This window comes from Rhodnius prolixus, unplaced genomic scaffold (assembly GCF_049639745.1).
Source record: "Rhodnius prolixus isolate KJV_2025 unplaced genomic scaffold, Rpr scaffold_2, whole genome shotgun sequence".
Lineage (NCBI taxonomy): Eukaryota > Metazoa > Arthropoda > Insecta > Hemiptera > Reduviidae > Rhodnius > Rhodnius prolixus.
In genome coordinates this window covers 35,094,070-35,117,019 of record NW_027411592.1, presented here as the reverse complement: position 1 = coordinate 35,117,019, position 22,950 = coordinate 35,094,070, and the positions used below count along the sequence as shown (strand labels likewise).

The window sequence follows — 22,950 nt, the reverse complement described above, 5'->3', positions numbered from 1 at the left end:
TTTGTAAATGAATTTGTAATTACAGTATAATTCCTCATTTTTCGACTGAAAATAAAAATGAAAACATTGTTGGTGCCTTATTGTACTACATGATCGTCTGCAGAATTTAAATATACTATGTGATGTCAATAACAATGAATTGAATCATAGTTTTTAACATTGTGAGTAGTGCATTTGAAGAAAAAATACTGTAATATAATTTTTGTCATTGAGTTTTTTAAAAAAAGTTTATTAACGCGATAAGATTTTCTTCTTTTTTTTTTTTTTTTTTTTTTAATAATTATATTTTTTCATATCGCCATATGCTGGATAGGTGCCAGGTTGTTTATATTATCTGTTACGCTTTCCTTGAATCGATGACCTTACTGAACACGAATTCAACTTTCTTGCAGTTGACCCTCTGGTTGAAGAGAATTCTCTTTTAATCGAAATTTGCACCTCTTCCAACGTACAACTGATGCTTTTAACTTCCAAAAAAATTTTTTTTCATTAAATAGTTCGTTGTAATTGAAAGTTTGATTTGAAACTGGCCTGCTTCTATGAATGATTTGCGTTCAGTATGAACTGCTTTCTTAAAATATGTTCTCAGATTACAAATATCAATGCAAACGTTTATTCGATTGATACATATTTATCATTCAGTTTCATCATTTCACTTTCACGCTCATATTCGGTCAGAATATTGTGAGATAATGCAATGAGGCACGGAAAGGTTGTAGCCTCCGCACAAATCGGCTATAATAATTCATCGGTCCTAAAAAATTCTCTCAATGTGTATATACATTAAATAGTTCATTAACCATTAAATAATGGTAAAATCCAAACAATCCATATCTGCATTCAAGTCAATTGGGACTTGGCGTCTTCTCTTGCAGGTTTGTTTCAGTGGGATAGAAGCTAATTTTGTTTATTTCATGTCCTAAATAACGTAAAACTAATGGCTTTGATTCCTAGTAAAAACTGCAAGAACTTCCCTAATAGCTCCCTTAGGTTGAGTACTCACAGGTAATGATTATCATGCTTTATGCTGTAATTCTTGGGTGTTGTCAAAGGTACAATTTGTGTAGGATTGTTGCGGTATGCAGATCCAAAGTGTTTTGATTGCAAGTGCGTCCGCTTCACTCAAATCTTAATTTATTTTCAAAGTAAGTGTAGGAAAGTAATGATGGATTACTGAGTAGTTAATTACTGGTAAAATATTTTCCCTCAAAAGCAAACAAGGGGAAAATTCTAGAAGGGGAGGTAAAGAACGAGCTGTTCAAGCGAGTAGGTAAGATCTGTACCCTCCAGTAATACCAATGGACTAACTACCAAAATAGACTTTCCGGATAACTATTGTATTTGATCTCCGGTAGTAAAGATATGTGCACAATACTTATTTAATGTTATTATTTTAATTTTACTAGTTTATGTTCTTTGTCCTCCATCCAATACTTATGCTGGCTAAGAAAAAATATTTAAGATTGTCCATTATTTCGTGGTACTTTATGAATTCATGTTATTACATGCATTGTGAATATTTTTTCCACTATAAAACATGTGTACATTTCTTTAAGGATTGGATTACTTTCTTAAGTAGTTATTGTTTTTTATTTTAATTTTTTTTAGTGGAATGGGTGGAATAAGGCTGAAGTTGGTATATTGAAACTTTTAAGGACAAATCTTACAGGCCAATGGAATCAAGCAGGTAATTTTGTACTTAAATTTTATTATTTCAATTGCATGCAGCAGGACTTTATATGCATCTTTAAAATCTAGGAAAACTTTACCTTGTTACTATTGCATTTTAATATTTTGAATTCAATACATTATCATTCCTGCCATGCCTCTTCCTGAAACAGGACAGTTAATTCGTTACGTTTGCCTATTTTTTAAATTTCTCCAAAATTGTAATTTTAATGTAATTTTATTAGGAAAGGTTATTCCCTGATAATTCTTGCTATTTCTCCTGATATTTTTTTGTAACTATGGAAATATAGCATTACTAAAACTTTATGATATCTTCCTTACATTTAAAAAATATAACAACATAAAACTTGAATGGGAGAAAGAGGGCAATGTTTGAAAAATTTCAATTCCAATTTAGCAAACTGGCTCTATCCATAAATGTGGTTCTCTTAATTAAGGAACAATTCTCGTTTTGCTTGGTAGGCAACATAGCATATTTCATTATTACTTTCAAAATATCTTTTTATTTATTATTTACGTGTACTATTTATGTATTTATTACAGCTTTTATTATTAAATTTTTAATAATATATGTTGCAGAAAATAAAATTGAATTTTTACCATCTGCCTCCTACTTCAGTATTGTGGCAGATAGCGTGGACAGTCTTACAGCTGTGATTGAAAATTTAAAAACTAAAGGATTTAATAAATTAACAAAAAAGTTAAACGTTTATCTATCTGATGCAAAAAAGCATAAATTTAGATTAGAAGGACTAGAAGCCTTATACAGGCAATGGCATGATTACCAAAATAGAGCTCCAGAATATTTCACCAACATTCTAAACCTCTGGCTTTCAAACGAAGGACCCGTGTATCCTAAGAAAGGAGAGGAAGAATTTCCAGTTTTAGGTATTTTTAAAGTTATATAACATGTTATTAGGTAATTAAATGCTAAATATATCGCGTTATTTAGTTAGTTTGTCTTGGATTTTTATTTTTAATTATGGTTTTTAACTACAGGTAAACGGCGCACTGCTACAAAAACCAGTATCTTTTTCACTGGAAGGATAGAATCTTCAGAAGAATCTGATGAAGAAGAATTTGTAGAAAGTGAAGTGTCTGATTGGGAGGAAGCTTCCAAAAGAATTAAAAGGAGAAAAAATCCAAAGAATAAAAGACGGAGAAGAAGCAAATCCAGTGTTGCGGACGAGTTACGAATCGAGATTGACGATAATGCTAAAAAGAAGATGGAAGCTTCAACCGTTTTAGGTACCAGTAATGATAATAAAGAAATAAATGAAGGCACTAATAATATTGCAAGCCTACAATCCTCCAAGTCAACAATTGTCACCAACAATGTTGATCACACCAAGCAAGCAGTAATCACTAATAGCAAAACTACTATTTCACGAAAGTCTTCAATTGATGTTCCTACAATTACGCAGCAACCAGTTCATGAGGTAAAAAAAGAACCTGAAGATATAATAACAATCAGTTCTGATGAAGAAGATGTAATCATGACGGTTACAAAACCAACACCTCCTCCACAAACAGTGGCACCTAGTGCTGTCCCTCCCCCACCACCACGACCAGTGAATGAACCTCCTCCACCACCTGTAACGTCAGTTAAGCCGCCCCTTACATCTGGCACGATGATAGGATCATCTGTAGTCTTGTTTAAAGTGACTCCTTCAACATCGCCTCCAATAAAGATGCCTCAACCCATCATTGAAACGGTAAATTACTACTCTGTTGTTCTTATTTTTTTAATTAAATGCAGTTTATTTAAGTAGATAAATAAGATTTTGAGAAAGGTGGTTCGGTTCAAAAGAATTTCCACCTTTTTCAATTTCCAAATTGGATTTTCCAAAGAATTTTCCAATGATATTGCAAATACTGTTGCTTAAATTCTCTAATTAAAATTAATTATTTTATTATTTGCTAAGTTAGGAGTTTAATTTCGTTCTTTCAGTGACTATTTTGTAAAACTAACATGCATTGTAACTATTTTTGATGATGTTTATAGTGAAATCTAAATAATTTTTAGCAATTAGTGTTTATTGATTTTGGTGCTAAACTCATTGAACGTATCTGGTTTAATAAATTACTGTAAATATTATTATTATTATTACTATTTTAGATTAATAATGAAAGCAATAAAGGTTTGGGCACTCAGAAAGCGGTCTGTAGATGCGGGCAGCGATCCAGCGGTCGTCGCGGCGGTCTGTGATATGGGGATGTCACACAGGACGCGATATCTTTGTTTGAGCGGTCCAATTTGGTCGCTTTCTTCTTGAAAAGTAGTAGGGCGTTTTCTTGTTCTTTGTTTTAATATTTATATATTGAGTATGAGCTCGGACGAAGAACAACTCCTTCTGTCATTAGCTTAACAAAGCAAAAAGAAGAAAAGACGAAGTTGGGTGCATGAAATCATTAAGAAGAGAGAACAATTAAGGGAATACCACCGCTAATGTATTCAACTGGAATCACATGAAGATAGGTTTTTCAAGTATTTTCGTATGTCGCGAGAATATTACGAAGAATTGCATGATTTGATAAAATGCGGCAACCATATGTTTCCAGTTTGTTATAATGAAATACAAAATGTGTAATAAAGTTACTTAACATTGGAATCTTTGTACTTACTAGGTGTCAAGGCGGTCACGTTGAAATCTGTAATTTTGTACTACCAGATCAAAGATAGCCCGCGGCGGTAGACTGCGTTCAATTTGACAGTGATGATGCAACATTGTGTAATACAACTAGACCACCTGACCGCCTCGGTCGGAGATCGTTGCCCGCCGCGACAGACCGCTTTCTGTGTGCCCAAGCCTTAAGTATAAACGTGCTGGAAGTTTCTAATTTAATCAAGTTCTCCCATTATTTCCGTGGTTGAGTGACAAAGTAGAAGCACGCATTTGTTTTTAGGGTTAGATTTCTGTTTTGGGATGCTTGATACTAAAGTTGCAAAAGATAACTGTGGGTCACTTGGGAGTTCGTTGCGCAATTCTTTCCAGCACTGGATGATCTTTCTGATGACAAAGATGTGTTGGTTGATATGGAGGGTACTCTACCTACTGTCTATGGGCCTTTGAACTGTTGAGTTGAAGAGGTGGATTCTTAGATCCAGCATACATTCAAATTTATCCCATTAACGTTTGTTAGTCTTCAACGTTAAATGCACCAATTCTCGAGGCCCGGAGAAAATGATTGCTACGCCTACTCAGTCTGGTTTTTTTTTGTTTAGACATTAAGTTCTGAAAAACATCTTGAGATATCCATTTCCTGTTAGATTGAAACAGGGCAATGTTATAATTGTAAGTTTGCTACCCCTTCAGATCAGAAGAGAAGATGCGCAAAAACAACTGGTTGGAAAATCCTTAATTAAAAAAAAAAAACCAGAGGTCTTACCTCCTGCTAGACCCTCAACTGATCGGCATAATATTGATACACTATACACTATAAAAACACCGTATGCAAGCATAAATCATCGATACTACAATGCAGTTTTACACAAACGATGCAATGCATGGAAAAATACAATAATAAATAGAGAAAATCGCAGCATTCAGTCAAAATTCATTTACTATTTCTTCGAGAGATGCAGAGAAGAGTTTCATGAGCGCGATTTTGAGATGCGTGGCTTGTGGTTTATGATTCCAGGGATGATCCCTACTACGTATCTTGATTTTTTCGAAGAGTCGGCACCGGGCACAATACTTTGCAAAAACTGAGATCATTGTCAACTCCCTAGTCATCATCAACCACTTTAAAACGAGTAAAGTAGCACTTTTTTGTGCATAATTCATTTCAAATCGTACCGTGGAATCGTTGCACCTCAAAGAGTTCCATCCAACTACTACCCCTTTTATGCCCAGATCTCAAAGTTCATATTGCTTTTGGATATTAATTTCCATTAAATGTCTAATTTCAATAATCAATTTGTCAAAAAGAATTCCAAGTTTTGACAAAGGTTTAATCAAAAGTGTCTTCAAACCCTCTACGATTTTCTTTAAACTTAAAATCCTGATTCTAGATCTCTCATTTGCAATTTATTTGTTGTAAAAATTATTTTAGGGACTTTTGTAGGAAGATTATCGACAGATATCATATGATCAGGTGCTTGCTACTGGATAACAAAGCAATAACATGGCGGCTGATTGTCTACCTGTCACCTAAAAGTTTAATAAAACACTTATTAATATTAAGAGAAATTTAGGCAAGCATTTTCCATAAGATTGTTTTACTATTTTCTGAAAATTTATATGTAGCTCTAAAAATCTAGGTACCAGCGGTAGTAATGCCCAAACCAATTCAAGAAGTAGTGACGACGCCTCGTAAAAAGCCTGTACCAAGGCCGATCCAGGAACCACCTCCACCGCCTTCACCTAAACATGCATCTCCTCATAGAACTCCACCCAGACAAGGTTGGGCACAAGGTACGCCAAGCCCCAGAAATAGAAGTCCCTTAGCTATTACACCAAGACCAAGAATGCCTATGAATCCAAGGTAACGTTAAAAAAATACTTAAGTGGAAATAATATTTAGAACTTTTTTAAAAATAATTTTGAAAAAATGAAATCAGATAAACATGAAGCTTTTCATCAAAATTATGCAGTGTAGAATAGAAGAATAAGCATTTATCTCAACTTCTGCCAAAATCTTATTTAGATAAGAAATTGTTCCAATTTCAACCATCTTCACTTGTTACAGGATGATGTCCTCTCCGAGTGTGGGTGGTATGGTAGGTCCAGTAAATAGTATGCGAGGCAATACAACAATGGTGCAAAGAAATTTATTCCCATCTAATCAAAGTACAGTACCGTCAATTGAAGGTACATTACATATAGGACCGAAAGAAGATGGGTCGTACGGCTATCATGTGAGATTACCTGATGGAGGTATAATAAATATGAGCAGAGAGGACATTGAGATTATAAGACAAAAAAACAATGGAAATCTGCCAAATATAGTTAAGGTGCCATTAGTTCGATCGAATAATCGGATGTTTTAGCTTTAAGCCTAATTTTTAAGCGAAATTATTTAATTACATTTACATTCCTTCCTACCTTGTAAATATTTGTACAAATATTGATTCTTCTAAGAGATTGTAAATTATATTTTATAAATAAAAAATTTTAATTGTAAAGTGATTCGTACAATTGTAGTTGTTTTTGTATATTTAAAATGTTCATAAAAATGTAAAATCTTTCAAGTACAAATAATTTAATCTCTACAGAACTTTAATTTCATTACGAATTGTAAATTATTTTTTTATAAAAGTTTTGTGCAAATGTTGCAGTCGAAATCCGAAAACCAGTCTTATTAATTAGTGAAAAGTTCATTAACAAAAAAGCTCCTTAGTCATTATGAATAGTGCCTATGCAGTTGCTTAAAATTTGCTCATTAGACTTTTGAAAAGGTTATAAATAAATTTTCTCGTTGATAGACTTGTATGTTTTTAATGTTATAGGATTGATTGGCTAACTAGTTGTATTTATTTTGATTTCCACACATGGTAAGTTTTTTGAGTGCTATTTTTACTATTGCACACTCGAGTGTAGGTGAGCTTTATAAAGAGCTAACTGGTAATCCGTGTTAAAATTCTTCATTTCAGCGCTTTTATTATATTTGGTTTGATTATGTTAAAAAATATCCACCAAGTAGATTATTTCTTAAAACAGAATTTATGGTTAATACTAAATTTTAAATCTTATAAACAAATTTTGCAATGTTCATTGGGTAAATATTTACAAATGGAAATTAAAGCAAACTTGGGTTTATAATATCTGTGATCTGTGTTGTGATCGTTGAGGAGATCAATGTAATGTATTTACTGCGACTTTGTCAGATCTATTGTGTTGGGAGTGACTAAGCTGGCTTTAGAAACTAGTTTTCTGTTGGTACGGGTTTTGATTGCTGCATGTGGTAATTAGCGCAGTGTATTTTTATTATTTGGTAAAAATAAGTAAAATTATCTTTGTTCCTTTAATTTTAATTTATAAGTTTAACTTGGCACATAATAATGTTACTGCAGAACGTTTTTTATAATGAATTAATCTGTAATATGTAAAATTCTTATTGCTATTCTCAACTCTGTGCCGAACTCTGTGATTTATTAGCCTTTGAAGTATTAAACTGAAAATGCATAAAATAATTATTATATTTAGTTCTAAGCTTTTTTTTTTTTTTTTTTTATCTCGCAGTGCGTTTCGTTGATACTTGGTCATTTCTTTAGAACAAATTAATTATTTTTGTTAATAAAATATTGTTTCGTTACCATCTTAAAATACAGCGAATGAATACATTTCTTAGTCTTTATTTTATTCAGTGAGGTACATAATCTCTTTAACAGTAAATTTTGGCCACTTTTGGATTTCATAAAGTTTCATTTTAAGAATCTCATAAAAAAGGGAAATTTATTTATTTTTTAAAAAGGCTCTTTTTAAATTTCCAAATATTTTAATTTTTCCTGAGCTCTCAGTGAGGTTTTTTAATTTTATTATAATTTTTTTTTAATTGAAAGTGGACCTAAGTACTGCTTGCAAAGTGTTCAAAATGAGAATTAGCTGAAATAGCAGACATGAAATCCCGGGAACCCTTACGCTTAAATTTTTTTTCTTGCTGGAAGTCTTTAAATTTCTCACTAGGTCTATGTCCCACAATTGACAGTGTAGCATGTAAAAAGAATACAAATTATTGTCATTTTGTATGGAAGTCATTTGCGCTTGAAGCATTTTACAATAAAATCACACTAACCGCCACAGGTGAGTGAGTATAGAACTTATAGTTACAGGTGAAACCTATTGTTTTCTTTTATTTAAAGCTTCTCACCATGTAAGGACATCGGCTCCTTGAGCTTTCGTTAGTGCCCTCCCGTCCTGCAATTTTCTTTCGGTTCAGAAATCACCGGATAGACATCTGTAAGCCTCCTAGAGTGACAAAATTTAAAGACGGTACGTCAAGGCAAACTTTTTTCTTTTCTGAAATCTGGAATTTTGTAATTATATTCTAAGTGAAAATCCACTTTCCAAAATCCTTAGAAAATTAACTTAGGCGATAATATTAAGCGTTTATAAAGCTTTAATATTTGTACTATATATCTCAGATACCTCTTGGTGTAGGTGTGAAGTACGTAGGTGCTTTTGTTAGCTGCGAATGTTAGTTCGAAACGGTCAGGATTCAATAATCATGCGGCGTGCTAGGCGGATAAAATCAGCGATATCCAGTACTGCTGACCTAACCAAAAATTGGTTGGTTTGCATTTGATCTCTTGATTCCTTAAGTAATAATTTCTCTTAGTGAATTACTTTCACTACGAAGAATTATTGCCAACTTTCAATTCAAAAAAAAGTTTCAGTTTGAAAGCCACTTGGTATTATTATATAGTAGTGAAATAAGATCCAGTTCACTTAGAGCTTTGCACATGCTGTTAAAGAAAACTGAAAAGAATTACAAATTGTACTTGATGAAATAATTCAATTGTTCACTATGATTTTGTTTTATTTATGGCGCATTTGTTTGTATGAAAACTTTGTACAGTACCGTTCAAGAATATACATATGTACATTTTTTTTTGTAAAATTATCAAGTTCAGACGATTTATTTTGTTTTTGAGCTTATTTCAAAAAAGATTTAATTTTACAATATGTAGTTATGTAAATAACCTTATTTAATCCTTCTGACTTATACTAAAGAATTTGAAATGTTTTATTTAATAATTGCTTTTACTTATTTACTGAATCTCCCAAGAAGGAAAGGATCAAATAGATTTTTTCGCTGGATAATATCGCTGACTTCATCTGTCGTAGCTCACTCGTTTTTTGTATCCCTCATTGGTTTCATATTTTCATCCGTCATCACGGAGTTGTTGATGTAGTTGTTACGATGAAGGAAGTGATGTCCAGTCAGTTTAATGGCGAAACTGTCTAGGGAAGAAATAGTATTGTTAAAAAAAATATATATATTTGCATTAAAACAACTACATACACTTCTCTGAAGGCGGAAATTATTCCTTTAAAACCATTTTATAATTATGCTGAAGTAAGAATAGAGGAATTAGAACTATCATCTATCATAATTAATTTAATATTTAAAGGTTTGAATTATTCCTCTTCTCGTGATTACTTTCACGACATGAAAATTTTCATGAAAATGAAGATTTTCATGGAAATGTGATTTTGACGTGATCTCCTGAAAGTTTAATCGACTCAGCCGTTCCAAAGAACGAACCAGATAGAAATAAAGTTTTCACTGTTACGAAAATCTTCAGGGGGACGGATTTGTCATTCACCAGGGTCTTCCTGAGTCTTTAAGAAAGAACGAATAAAATTTCTTCTATTTAAGAGAGAAATTCTTTAATAATAAGAAGAAAGATTAAATAATACTAGTCAGAGACAAGATCCGACCAAATTATTTACCTATGAAAAGCTCTTAATTAACTTGGTCCAATTAATGTGGACTATGTTAGTTGAAGATCGCTCCGAAAAACTTAATGCCTTCTGGTTTTGTTGTGGCTTGAAATGTCAGATCCATTTTTAATGCTAATCTATAAATTGCTTTTCCAGATTTTAGCCGACAAACCCCTGTCAAATTTCTACCGCGTGAAGTTCGTTATATTATTTTGTTTGAAATACAAAATTGAAAATTATTCTCCTTTTTTCATTAATAAAAGATTTATATTTTTATTTTAATCGAAAATTTTGTTATAGAAGACATTTTTGTATTTTTCAGAAATCAGGTTAGTATGAAAACCAACTGCCAGGTGTTATGATTATATTCGCGCGAGTGGCAATAAAGTATAAAGAGAGGCGTTCTAATAATATCATCTATACTTTTTATTCAATGGAATTCTCAGTTACTGGTTTGCGAATTAGAAATTATTTTCATATTTCTGATTTATTTGGTGACAGGCGATGGAACGATGTTTATGAAGCGCCTTGTGGAATTTATAGAATCTTGGTCTGTAGGAAATACAAACCTATAGGAGATACTCAGCTAATCTGGATTTTTTTCCATGGATGAACTTACTAACCACTTCTAACCAAAAATGCTGTGTTATCTGGGGCATACGGTTCGCGGGGGCTATGAATTTACTGTCCTCCATCCTTGGCAGGTGTTATTAGTTTAATAACATTTATAAAATAGGCGACTTTTCCCCGTCTTTAGTAAAATCTCTGATTTTCCTGCTTTTCCAGGAAGAATATTAAACTACGTTTGCCTTATAGCGGTTATATATATGTTATAGCGGTATTTGTTGCCTTAACACCATAGCAAAAATATCTACTTCTATGCTGCTTAGTCTATTAGAAACTTAATGAAACCCAAAATCTACGAATTTCAGTCTGGATCTAGATGAGGTTTCTCTGCAATAGGAATAAATACATTTTTTCTTAGTTCGCTTGGAGCTATCGGAGGACGGCCTGAACATATATTGCTCTTTTGATAACTTTAAAATAAATACTTAGATCTTCTGCAACTGTGGGTGGTTGGCATAACCAGAGAAATAGTACCTTTGGCGCTCAAAGAATCAAGATGGTGAACCGCTAGCTAGCTGCATATACCTATATGAGGCATCTCAAATCCTCGCCAATCTATTCTATACCACCTATAAGTGAATCCGTGTAACTGAATTTGGGCTAAATAGAGTAGCACAAATTTATTTTGAATAAAAATGTCCTACCACACATCAAACTCCAGGTATTTGTAAGTGTTACACATTCTGTGGTTTATCATGGTGCCCAGATTAAAGAGTTTCAAGAAGGAAATTTACAAAAATAAGATGATACAATATTATCAAGAAACATAGCAATCAACTTAAATAAAATATTAGACCAAATAATACTTTATTGTTATAACATTTACACTACATAAATTTATTAAATTAGATGCATTTTAATATAGAATTGTTAATTGTTTTAACAAAATTCGAGAAGAATTGCAGATTTTAAATATACAATTAAGGAAATTATGAAATTAGTCGTGGCATTAACTAGATTTTTGTGTACACTTAACAATTGCACAATGAACCCATAAAATATCGTCTTAGAAATAATATTAGCTTCGTTGTATACAATTCATAAACATTAATTAGTTTTTATTTTAAAATGAAAATTTGGCACAATTAAAAAGAAACAATTAGATCTTAAAAAATCTCTAAGTAGTTTGGAGAAAACAAAAAATCCTCCAACTATAAATGCAGTTTATAATATATATCTAATATAAAAGTTATTCTGTATACTACTTCATTATGAAAATGATTGTGCCGCAAAATGCGAAAATTACTAGAACAATTCTAAAAATTATCTATTATCGATTGCATGGGTAATTTATATTCCATGGTCTAAAAATAAATTTCGAAGGCTAAAGAAAGATAGGCACATCCACAAATTGGAAACATGTGAGCAGATATTCATAAGATTTATTTTTTATGGATATTGATAAATGTTAAAAGGCTTAGTTTAAATATAGTGATAGTATATTTTTATTTAAAAACGAAACAATCATAAAATATTAAACATGTTCAAATATTAAAAATACTATATTTCAAGTTTCTACTAATAAAAACAATACAATTTTAACAACCAAACAACAAAATTTAACAACAAAAATATATTCCACTACTAAATAAATATCTTTCCTAAACAAGAAAAAAAGCCAAGACTTAGCATCCTAAATTTTAATTACTTCTGATTAGGAATTAAGAGGCAGTTGATTTTGTTTTACAATTACCGCTAAAATTTAGGAAGATTTCAAGTATATTGAATTGATTCTAGTGTTACAACAGTTGCAATCTATTAATAACATTTTTTATCACACTGTTCCAGACTTGGTTTTTAATTGCACCCAATTAGTAGCACCGTTCATATGAGCATTTTGAAAATAGTTTTATAAATCCGTAGTTTCCTAGATAAACTTTTATTAGTACATTAGTATCCCAAAATGTTATCTTTAAGCTCTAGACAGCTATGCAAGGCAAATTGTTAGAATATTAACTCTCCTTTCTGAGACTTGTAGTTTCAATTTCCTTAAAAACAAAGTTTATTGGTATTGAGGTAATAGTAAATAATCTTTATTTATTCTTAAATGGAAGACATAAAAGACTAAAATTTCGACGTCCTGTTAAAAAACTTACAGCCTGGAAAAGTTGAATAAAAAAAAAAGGACATGATTCAAAATGAAACTTTCAAGTCTCCCATACGTTGCATCTTTAACTTATTTTGTCGCGAATCATCTTAATTATTATTTTTTGAAAGGTATATTTTCATTATTCCCAATTCTAAAATAAACTGGCATCATTTGCGGTTTGGTTAGATAATGAGAAAGGATTACTAAGATCGCAAATTTAAAAAAAAAAAATATTAAAGGGCAATTATAATATAATTTATCACTAGACCCTGAAACTCAAATGATTCACCAATTATGACTCTATAGAGATTGTCCGAGACTCGTATTTTACTATTTGTTCCCTCTGATAGTGTAAGGGATTCACAAAATCGTTGTTCTAAAATCTTTATTGTAATCAGCGACTTTTTTTAGAAGACAAAGTAGCAATATCATTGTATGTTCTTAGTAACTGTACCATGGTTGTCTGCGCACCCAACGCAGTCTAATTCCAGCGTCTGTCCTGATTTTAATTGAAGCTGCTTCGGCAGCTCTTACAGTTTCTTTTACAGACTGCATTAAGTTCTGGGCATTTCCCACCAACATATCAGTCGCTTCTTGATCCTCCTCGGTACCTGGCAACATAACATTTAACAATGTAAGCTAAATAAAAAGGAAAATTAATACATCTGGTTTATTAAACCTGGGGAGTGTTATTTTAAGCATCTAGAAGTTATTTATTATTTTAAAAAAATCACATTTTTATATTCTATTGGTTATATAAGTGTCTCACAAAAGTTATCACACACCCTAGTATTATTATATAATAAATAATAATTTGGAAATAAATTAAGTGAAGCAAATGTTTTTGTTTTTTCTTCTTCTTTTAAAATGTAAACATTCTCGAGGAAGAAAATTTATACTTACTTAAATTTAAACTGAAAATAAAAGAAAAAACTCAGTTTTAGCTCAAAAAATTGTCATATGGAACATGTTTTGTAAATATTTTTATAAGTATAGTTTTCAACACAAACAAACTTTATTGAAATAACCTAATAAAGGAGTAGGAATACAATAAGTAAAAAATGACAAAAATATTTTGTTAATTGCATTACACATGCATCCAAATAAAGATAAACCTATTTGTAAAAATGCGTTTCTCAAAATTTTAAAAATAAACATTGAATATTGGACAAAAAAATCAGTAAACCTCGAATGTGCCGTTTCATCCTTTGCATTCTACAATCCATTAACCTAAAAACTTCTTTACCAAAAGATCAAAAGGATATATGGCCCAAAAAGGATATTTCGGGAAAACTTAAAATGTTATCTGGAGATCGTTCCGAAATATAAGGTGTGCTGGTATACACTTCATAATTTCCCAAACGAAATGAATTGATGATGCTTCTCTCCAATCTCCGAATCTTAACCCCATTGGAAAGAAATATGAAAAATTTCCAAATCACCAGCGTTCCGGTCTTAAAGTAGAAACTAAAAAAAGAGTGGGAAGCAATCCAAAGAGATTACAGGGAAACGTTAGTATCTCCGATGCCAAGAAGGTCTCAACCAAGTAATTACGGGGATCCAACAAAATATTAACAACATTTAATTTTCAGTTTAAGTTTGCGAAGAATTACATTAAGTGTATAGTTTAATGTATGAAAATATTTGTTTTGTTGTTTTTTTTTTATAATTTCAGAGAAATTTACAATAAAAAAAAAAGGAATAAAGAATCCATTATTTTATAAACAACTATTTTTTCTTTTCACTAAATTTTCGAACAGCATTTTTCTCAAAATAGATGATTTTTGAAAACTTGGAAACACTGAATGGAACAGTCACTGAATCTTTGGATCATTCAATAACAGAATCCGACAAATTAGAGTTCCATCCTTTCATTTTACCTAAAATTTTGTCCTGTAATTTATACATATAAATATAAAATATATATGTGTATAAAATGACTGCGTTCTCATGTGGAGAAGGAGATTGTTTGATGATATAAGAGTTTTGAGGGGAAAAAATCCTGAAGGGATTAGAAAAGTTTTATTATTTGATGGCCCGAGCAGGATAGAACAAGAGACAGAGAGTTTTATTGCCAAAAAAAAATTAAAGCACATCAAAGGGAAAGACTTTCAACCTGGATAAAAATCTATGTGGATTTAGGGACCATTCCAAGAATCAAGTTTCGTTCTTGTTGTTTACAAACCTTTCTTTTAAAGTTGGTTAAAGTCAACAACAAACTGAACGTATATTTCGCAACATGTTGCGCATTTCAACTCAAAGGGAATCACTTTTTCCCTTTCAACATTCAATTGAGAGCTGGACCGTATTGATAAAAGGAAATTAAAGCAAGAAGCAGATCCATTTCTATAGCGATTACGGATTACAGGCAATTTTCAACAGGCCAATCTTCCAGCCTTCTGTGACGGGGTTTCAAGGTTATTGACATTCTTCGGCCTAGATAATGATAACTGAAAGAAATAGAAAAGAGCATCTTTGACATTACTGAGCGAGAAAAGAGATATTGATTGATTATTATGAGATACCAAGTCGGTTCTAAAAACGAAACGTAAAAAAGGAAAGAGGTAATAATGGCTCTTAAAGAACTAATAGTCGAAAAAAAGGTTTGACTTGTATCATTCAGGTAATTACTGCTCGTATAAATTTGACTTAAGAAAGTATCCTCAAAACCAATCGGTCTGCTGGACTTTAGAGGCATGTCTTTATTGTTAAATCCCAGATATTTTTAACTTTTACAAATCTAACGTTTCTGGAAGTAGATATGACCATGGCCGTTCTTCAGTTTTTAATATTAATGTTATATTTGTTCAAATAAATTTTGGGAATTTAAAAACAAATGTGGTAAATAGAAAATATGTGGACTCGAAAAAATATATATACGGGTGTTCATTTTAAGACGGCTCAAATGCATTTCATGATTAAACGGTTGTTCTGAGCGAAAAATGGTAGAGGAAAAATTTGTTGTCCGTCACCTCTAGTTTCCGAATATGTGACTTGATTTTAGATTCCTTCCCGCATACGCGGCTGACGCACGACCAAAAGTGAGGGTTCGCAGTTGACCCCCATTTTCATATACACAGTTTTAAAGAATATAAAAAGTAATGAAAGAAACCGGATACCGCAATTCGATATTTTCAAAATTAAAGGTACTAGGCCATTTCAAAATCTGGTATTTTTAATCATATTTAAATTTTTTTAACTTGTTATCAAAGAGAAAGAAGAGCACGCGATAGATCATTTTTATGTATTTTTCATCCCCTTTCTTCTGAAAATATTGCCACGGCAGTAAAGCTAGTATTTTTCTTAATTTCGGGAAATAAGTCGTTTTCCGAGTGATTTTTCTAAGAAAAATCAAATGTTAAGAGCTTTAGATGTTCTCAAACATACCCAAAATGGCTAAAAATGAATTTTACATCTGCTACAAACAAGAAGGTTTAATAATTATTTGGTAATTTTGGGAGTTTTGCGTTTAATTACCAAAAAATTTGGAATCCTCATGCCACATATTTAAGTGATCAATATCTTTCATGTAAAAGATCAAACTTATTCCTTAATTTACCAAATAAAGCACTTTACTCAACTTGTGAAGCATGTGCTGTGCCTTCAAAGGTGCCTCCTCAGATACAGAGAGCAGTTGATAACCTACTGGCTAACCTGGCTTGCGAGTCTGAGGTGGCACCTTACAAGACACAGTTTATGCTGCAAAAGTGCATTATTTGATAAATTAAGGAATAAGATTGATCCTTTACATGAAAGATATTGATCACTTAAATATGTGGCATGAGGTTTCCAATTTTTTTGGTAATTAAACACAATTCTCCCAAAATTACCAAATAATTATTTAACCTTCTTGTTTGTAACAAATATAAAATTATTTTTTAGCCATTTTGAGTATGTTTGAGAACATCTAAAGCTCTTAACATTTGATTTTTCTTAGAAAAATCACTCGGAAAACGTCTTATTTCCCGATATTAAAAAAAATACTAGCTTTACTGCCTTGGCAATATTTTTAGTAGAAAGGGGATGAAAAAATACATAAAAATGACCTATCGCGTGCTCTTCTTTCTCTTTGATAACAAGTTAAAAAAAATTAAATATGATTAAAAATACCAGAATTTGAAATGGCCTAGCACCTTTAATTTTAAAAATATCGAATTGCGGTTTCCGGTTTCTTTCATTACTTTTTATACTCTTTAAAACTGTGTATATGAACATGGGGGTCAACTGCAAACCCTCACTTTTGGCCGCGCGTCAGCCGCGTATGCGGGCAGGAATCTAAAATCAAGTCACATATTCTGAAACTAGAGGTGACGGGCAACAAATTTTTCCTCTACCATTTTTTGCGCAGATTAACCGTTTAAGCATGAAATGCATTTGAGCCGTCTTAAAATGAACACCCTGTATATTTCCTACTAAACGGTAAATGAAATAATTGCAAATTAAATTTTGATAAACATAAAACTATAATACCTTAGAAAAAAATAAACATGCTAACAATACTATTTAACAAAAAATTCAAAACTTACTCGATCCAATCATCATATCTTGTAGGCAAGGCAGCAAAAATATATAGTGCAAAATTATTATTATTAATGATATGCTAAAAATAGAAGTATGTTGTCTGTCTCATATTTTTTTCAACAGGAGGTATGGTAAGAAGAAATAGTGTATGCACTCCAAATTCGAATAATAACATACAATAGTGAACGAATATCTGAGGATAAAATGGTCAACCATGCTTTTAAAACTTTGGTGGCATTCTACAGTATTTTTACGGATTACCTTAAATGACTCTACACGCATTCCGCAATCATGCAACTTTGAGTCGTATATATATTTAATATTTTATATATAGTACCTATATAATATTTGTGCATGACATTATAGAATTGATTAAAACAAAAAAAAAATTAGCATGCTTTTCTGATTTTTGTTTTAAATGTGACAGTAACAAAATGAATAAGTCTCTACTAATCTCTTCATGGAATACTATAAAATTCATATCATGCACAATGAGTTATCTATAGGTTTACTGAAAAGTTAAATTAAAAAAAAAATGATCTGTGATTTACCGCCTTCGAGTTCTGCCAACTCACGCCTTGGAAGAATTTCTGCAAGTTACATTATATTTACAGTAAAGCAAAATATTTTACAGCCTTGTGTATAAAACATACAAATAAATTGATTAACTCTGCTTTAATTATAATATTACATATTATTTGATTGTGGCAACAGTGCATGAACTGTTCCTCATTTGACTAAATTCCTGATAGAACGTTGAATATAAATTATTTACACTTGTTGCGCTTTACAGATCAAGCTTTGGTGAATTAATTTAGAAAAAAAAAAACAAACAAACAAATTCTGTTCTAAAAACTAAAAAAATTTCAGTAATTTTAATTTACAAATTATCTTAAAACCAATCATTAAAAAAAAAACGCATTAAATAGTATGTGGTTTACAGTTATCTAAGACTGTAACAACAGGTGGCACAGATTCTTTCCGCCCATGAACTTTTTATAGAATTCCCTAAATAGTCAAAATGTTTACTCTTGAATTCCAAAGCAATTTTGTTATGTACACACACACAAAATCAGACAAATTTTTTTAGACTTTAGAAAGAAATATCCTGAAATTGCCAAAAGAGCTGTGAAACATCTAATGTTATTTGTTATCAACATATATATGCGAAAAATCTTTCTCTTTGTAGCCTGCTACAAAAACAGAATACAGAAAAAGACTGGATGCTGAAAATGACATTAGGTTGCAGATTTCAACAATTATTCTCGATGTAAAAATGCTTTGCGACAAAAAACAAGCACGGCCAAGTCATTGAAAGAATTTTCTTTTTATTCATTAATTATAATTTAAAATATTATTCCTTTGGTTAATTAATAATAAATTGTATTCTAGAAAATAAATAAAATAAAACCTGATTCGATACCTCACTATTCAATGTCTTATAAAGATGTTTGTATTAAGAATAAATAAAGATACAAGGATAAATTTTGAAAATTTGAGAAGAAAAAAGCTTTTATAAACTACTTTATCTGCTACTTGAGGTTCCTTCAAGGAAACTTTGAGCTCGAACGGTTCCTACAAGTGAAAAACGTTGAATGCCCTCCCTTAGCGCAGTGAAGATTAAATCGTCTGAGATCATCGATTGTACCTAAAGGTTAAAGGCAAAGAAGAGTGAAAAATCCGCATCAAGAACAGAGATATTCTTATAACATCTAATGTTGTTGTTCGAACAACATAGGATTGCGCTATAATGTTCATTGAATTTACATATTTGAGGATCAATGCTTATTAGAAGACGTCTGTGATAAAAACATCTGGAACACAAAGAAAGTGGACGAAATATACATTCGGAAATCTGTGAAAGCAGTTCCATACAAAATCACGCACAAAATTAAAAAGTAGGCGAAATAGGCTATTGGAGAAATGAGTAGCTTTCGAAAATAAAGATAATGAGGAAGAGAATCTATCAAAATAGAACTGGTTACTAGAATGTACTTAATTAGGAAGCACTCTATGCCTTGTGACTGGTTAAAAGAAATGCAAAATCTGCTATAATGAAATGGCAACATCCTTTTTAGAATTAAAGAATAAAGATATGGTAAGAACAAAATTAAACTGTCCGGTAGGAAAGTTATGTATAAAGGTTGACACTGGTCAACTTTTATTTCATTTAAAATGTTCAAGGGAAGGGTGAAGGTTATCCTAAATATCAAAAGATTACGAACAACTACATCTGGGAATCAAACTTCTACACTGAATTTGACATTAAAAAAACTAACTTATTCGTGGAATAGTTTGTGATTACATGCAACTTACGACTTTAAAACAAGTTAGCCCATAAATACAAAGAACTGTTAGTTGCAAAAAACGGAAAAAAACATGCAAGTTGGTTTTTATTTTTATATTACTAATGTTGAAAAACTGGAAATACATTTAAAATTTCACCTCTAAAACAAAGAGTTATGCCTACTTTTTCAGGCAGGCTTTTTGGCCAACAACCCATCAAGTGTTGTGGACGGAGGAGGATAGCATTATATTTGACTATAAATTTCTTATAACACAATTCGGGAATTACATCTAGGCGGTCGCGCCTGTTATCGCTCGGCTATTATAGAGCTTGATCATCTGTGTATGATTACATTTAATACACTTAGTCATTCCAGGGGAAATAAAAGGCATAAATGTTGTTACTCAAATTATGAAACTTATGTGTAACATAAGTTATTTTAGTTACATTTATATAGTAAAATAGTATCAGAAATTAAATTTGTATTTTTTTGTTTATTCGATCTAAATAATTAATATTAATTCATCAGTTCCTTAAAGATTCCGAAAAAACCATAAACAGCTTTAAAAAACCCTTCGATATCCCTGATATGAAAAAGTAGCATAAAAAGGCTATTCAACTGTTCTCTTATTCAAATAGACATGAAGCTCTAGCTCTGGCATTAACTTGCTAATCAGTTTAAAAGTCTTAGGTATAATTATGCATAAAAAAATATAAATATTTATGTTTATATGTTGTGCCGTAATGAGAGTATTAAAAAAAAAGTAGAAACAACTTCTGGAGTGTTTAATAATAACTAAGTAACAGCGGTGTAGTTCAGTTAGCGTGCAAAAATCATTCAATTGTACAGGAGTATTTTCAACATAATTCAGCCATCTTGTGGCAACCAATAAGATTTTTGAGAAATGCAGTGCTCTGACTTCGAAAGCCATTAGCTAAATAAATTCGTCATGAACGTTATTTTTGGAGTGTAATCTCCAATTAAATTGACTCATTTAGAAATTTATTACTATGTAAAAGCAGTAAAAACAATTATAAAACTAACCTTGGGCACCCAGCATCGTTGCTTTTACTGTCGAAAGTATCTTTAACTGTGTGCCAATGGTAGGTATTCTTTCACATACTTGAAGCAAACTCTGAAATACATTTATTTATTTTTTTTAACATTGTGTATAAATTTTTCTAATTTCTAAACAAATAAATGAAATTTCGTTAGCATCAAAGATAATTACCGTTCTCATCCTTTTATCTGTACACTCTCTAGCCAATTCTTTTGCGAGACGAGTAACTTCTTCTGAAGACTGCGCAATTTCTTTGGCACAAGCTATTAAATCTCTTTTTGTACCACCTTCTCCTCTGACTAATTGTGAAAGACGACCCATAAGCAATGCCATTCGCTTGGCTGCAGCAATAATATCGTTATCCTTTGATGACCATTGACGAACTTCCTCATGTAATCCATGGGCAGCCATCTAACCGAAAGTTTATCTCATTATTTATAAAACAATTAATTAATTTTGATAAGCTTATTTTTGAGCATAATGTATTAATTAATTTTAAGTTACCATTATAGGCTGATTAGGTTGAGGCGCTTGCATGAACATGTCGTCTTCATCGTCTGTCTCAGGGGGTGGGGGTCTAGGAGGAGGAAGTTCACCACCTGGAAGCGGTGGTCTTGGCGGTGCTACTTCTAGTAAAATAACTTTTTTATTAGGAACATTAATATTTAATACACTTTTTTGTTAGCAAATTATTGTTATTATTATTTAGGAATTAGGAATCAACCACTGTTCCAATGTTCAAAATTAACAAGAAGGCATAGTCATGGATGCTTTATGGGAATATAGCATTTAGGTTCTCACATTTACTTTAATATAAAATGAAATAAATCTTTTATAAAAAAAAAACGTTTTTAAAAATAAAAATTAAATTCTTCATTCAATACATAAAAAAACTACGAGTGCTGAAATTCTATATTTAAAAAGTAAAAAATAACACGAATGACTGGAACCAAAAAATGAAACAAAAATTCAATTGGCCTCTTATGAAACTGGTGCTGTAAGCTGAACAGACTTTTGTAGTACTTTGACTTTTTTAATCCAAGTACGTACACAGGAGTTGCTATCAAAAAAACTGCGCGAATTGCGGACTTCAACGTAACCCAAAAAGGACTGAAATAAAAATTGATACAGATTTGCAACAAAATAATTTAAAAAGTTCTAAAATTGGAAAAAAATTAATTACAAAAAAAGCAATACTATAAAGTATGCAAGCCTCAAAACATAAAAGAATATACGACAATTTTAACATATTAATTATTAATATTAATTATAATGGCAAATTAAATAAAAAAAAATAAAGCTTATGTACAAAATGATAATAATTAGATTAAATTAAGTATTTCAAAATCAATTTTAAGAGATTACAAAAAGTATAAAGAATATTGTCAATTTTGTGACATCAAAATGATCAAGAAGCTTAACTAAATTATTATATTACAGGACTAATTTTTTTTTTTTTTTTTGCGCATCGACTGCTGAGGTCATTAGCGCCTACAGGACTAATTATTCCTAACTGGCTGAAAAGTGGAGCGATTAAACCAGAAATGGTTTAGATTGTCCAAGTAATGTGTAGCGTATTGATCAGGCTCAAAATTTTATAATTTTAACTTTTAAGAATTTCCCGGAGTGAGTGCAGTCATCCGCAGTTACCGAGTGGATGCCCTTAACAAATTAAAGGAATAAACGTATCAAAGCAACTCTCATTGCCCAGCAGGTCACCGCGGGCATTTATGATCTTTCTCTGCAAAGAAGGCCTTTACAGTGTGTTATGTGAAGAGTATTGAAGTGAAGAGTTAATGATGAAATCCAATGAATATTTATTTAGTTTTGAACAATAAGAGATTATTAATTTATTTAATTCGTACTTGGCATATCACATTCTGTTTTGAAAAAAGAAACTACTAAAGTAGAATTTCGCCATCAAAGTCTTTCGAATACAGCTGACTGTAAACGTTGTAATAATCAGGTGAGGGATTACATACTAAAATAGGGACAAGAGAATTCCTTAGGCCTATTTTACCAGTTTCGTACGATAAATATTCCTATTAAAAAGAATTTCAATAGAATGATAAAAACATTAGTTTAGATGTGTTGTTATTTAAGTGCAATTTCAACAAACTTTTATTAAGTATACTATAGGTGTACTATAGATAGAATTATAAATATTCAAGCATTTTAAACAATCTACAATTTCCACACAGAATACATTAGGAAATAGTTAGCTGAATCGATAACCAGAAATTTGCAAAATCAATCAAATGAAACAAAACTATTATTATTTTTTTT

General features: G+C 31.3%; 2 protein-coding genes across 14 annotated transcripts in view; one reads left to right on the top strand and one right to left on the bottom strand.

The window, feature by feature from the left end:
- Positions 1-7,975, top strand: part of LOC141450548 (uncharacterized) — a 60,520-nt gene extending 52,545 nt beyond the window's left edge. For all 3 annotated transcript variants that reach the window (XM_074121161.1, XM_074121163.1, XM_074121162.1), the window contains 5 exons: positions 1,609-1,687; positions 2,269-2,577; positions 2,689-3,404; positions 5,954-6,177; positions 6,382-7,975. In XM_074121161.1, coding sequence (XP_073977262.1) covers positions 1,609-1,687; positions 2,269-2,577; positions 2,689-3,404; positions 5,954-6,177; positions 6,382-6,682 — 1,629 coding nt within the window. In that variant the 3' untranslated portion in view covers positions 6,683-7,975. The remainder of the gene's footprint in view (positions 1-1,608; positions 1,688-2,268; positions 2,578-2,688; positions 3,405-5,953; positions 6,178-6,381) is intronic.
- A 3,514-nt stretch (positions 7,976-11,489) lies between these two features.
- Positions 11,490-22,950, bottom strand: part of Vinc (vinculin) — a 32,904-nt gene continuing 21,443 nt past the window's right edge. For 4 of the 11 annotated variants that reach the window (XM_074121165.1, XM_074121167.1, XM_074121170.1 and 1 more), the window contains 6 exons: positions 21,169-21,293; positions 20,836-21,075; positions 20,649-20,739; positions 17,868-17,906; positions 17,322-17,339; positions 11,490-13,406 (listed from right to left, as the gene is read on the bottom strand). In XM_074121165.1, the coding sequence (XP_073977266.1) occupies positions 13,237-13,406; positions 17,322-17,339; positions 17,868-17,906; positions 20,649-20,739; positions 20,836-21,075; positions 21,169-21,293 (683 nt within the window). In that variant the 3' untranslated portion in view covers positions 11,490-13,236. The remainder of the gene's footprint in view (positions 13,407-17,321; positions 17,340-17,867; positions 17,907-20,648; positions 20,740-20,835; positions 21,076-21,168; positions 21,294-22,950) is intronic. The other 7 variants (XM_074121168.1, XM_074121169.1, XM_074121173.1 and 4 more) reach the window with 2 other exon arrangements.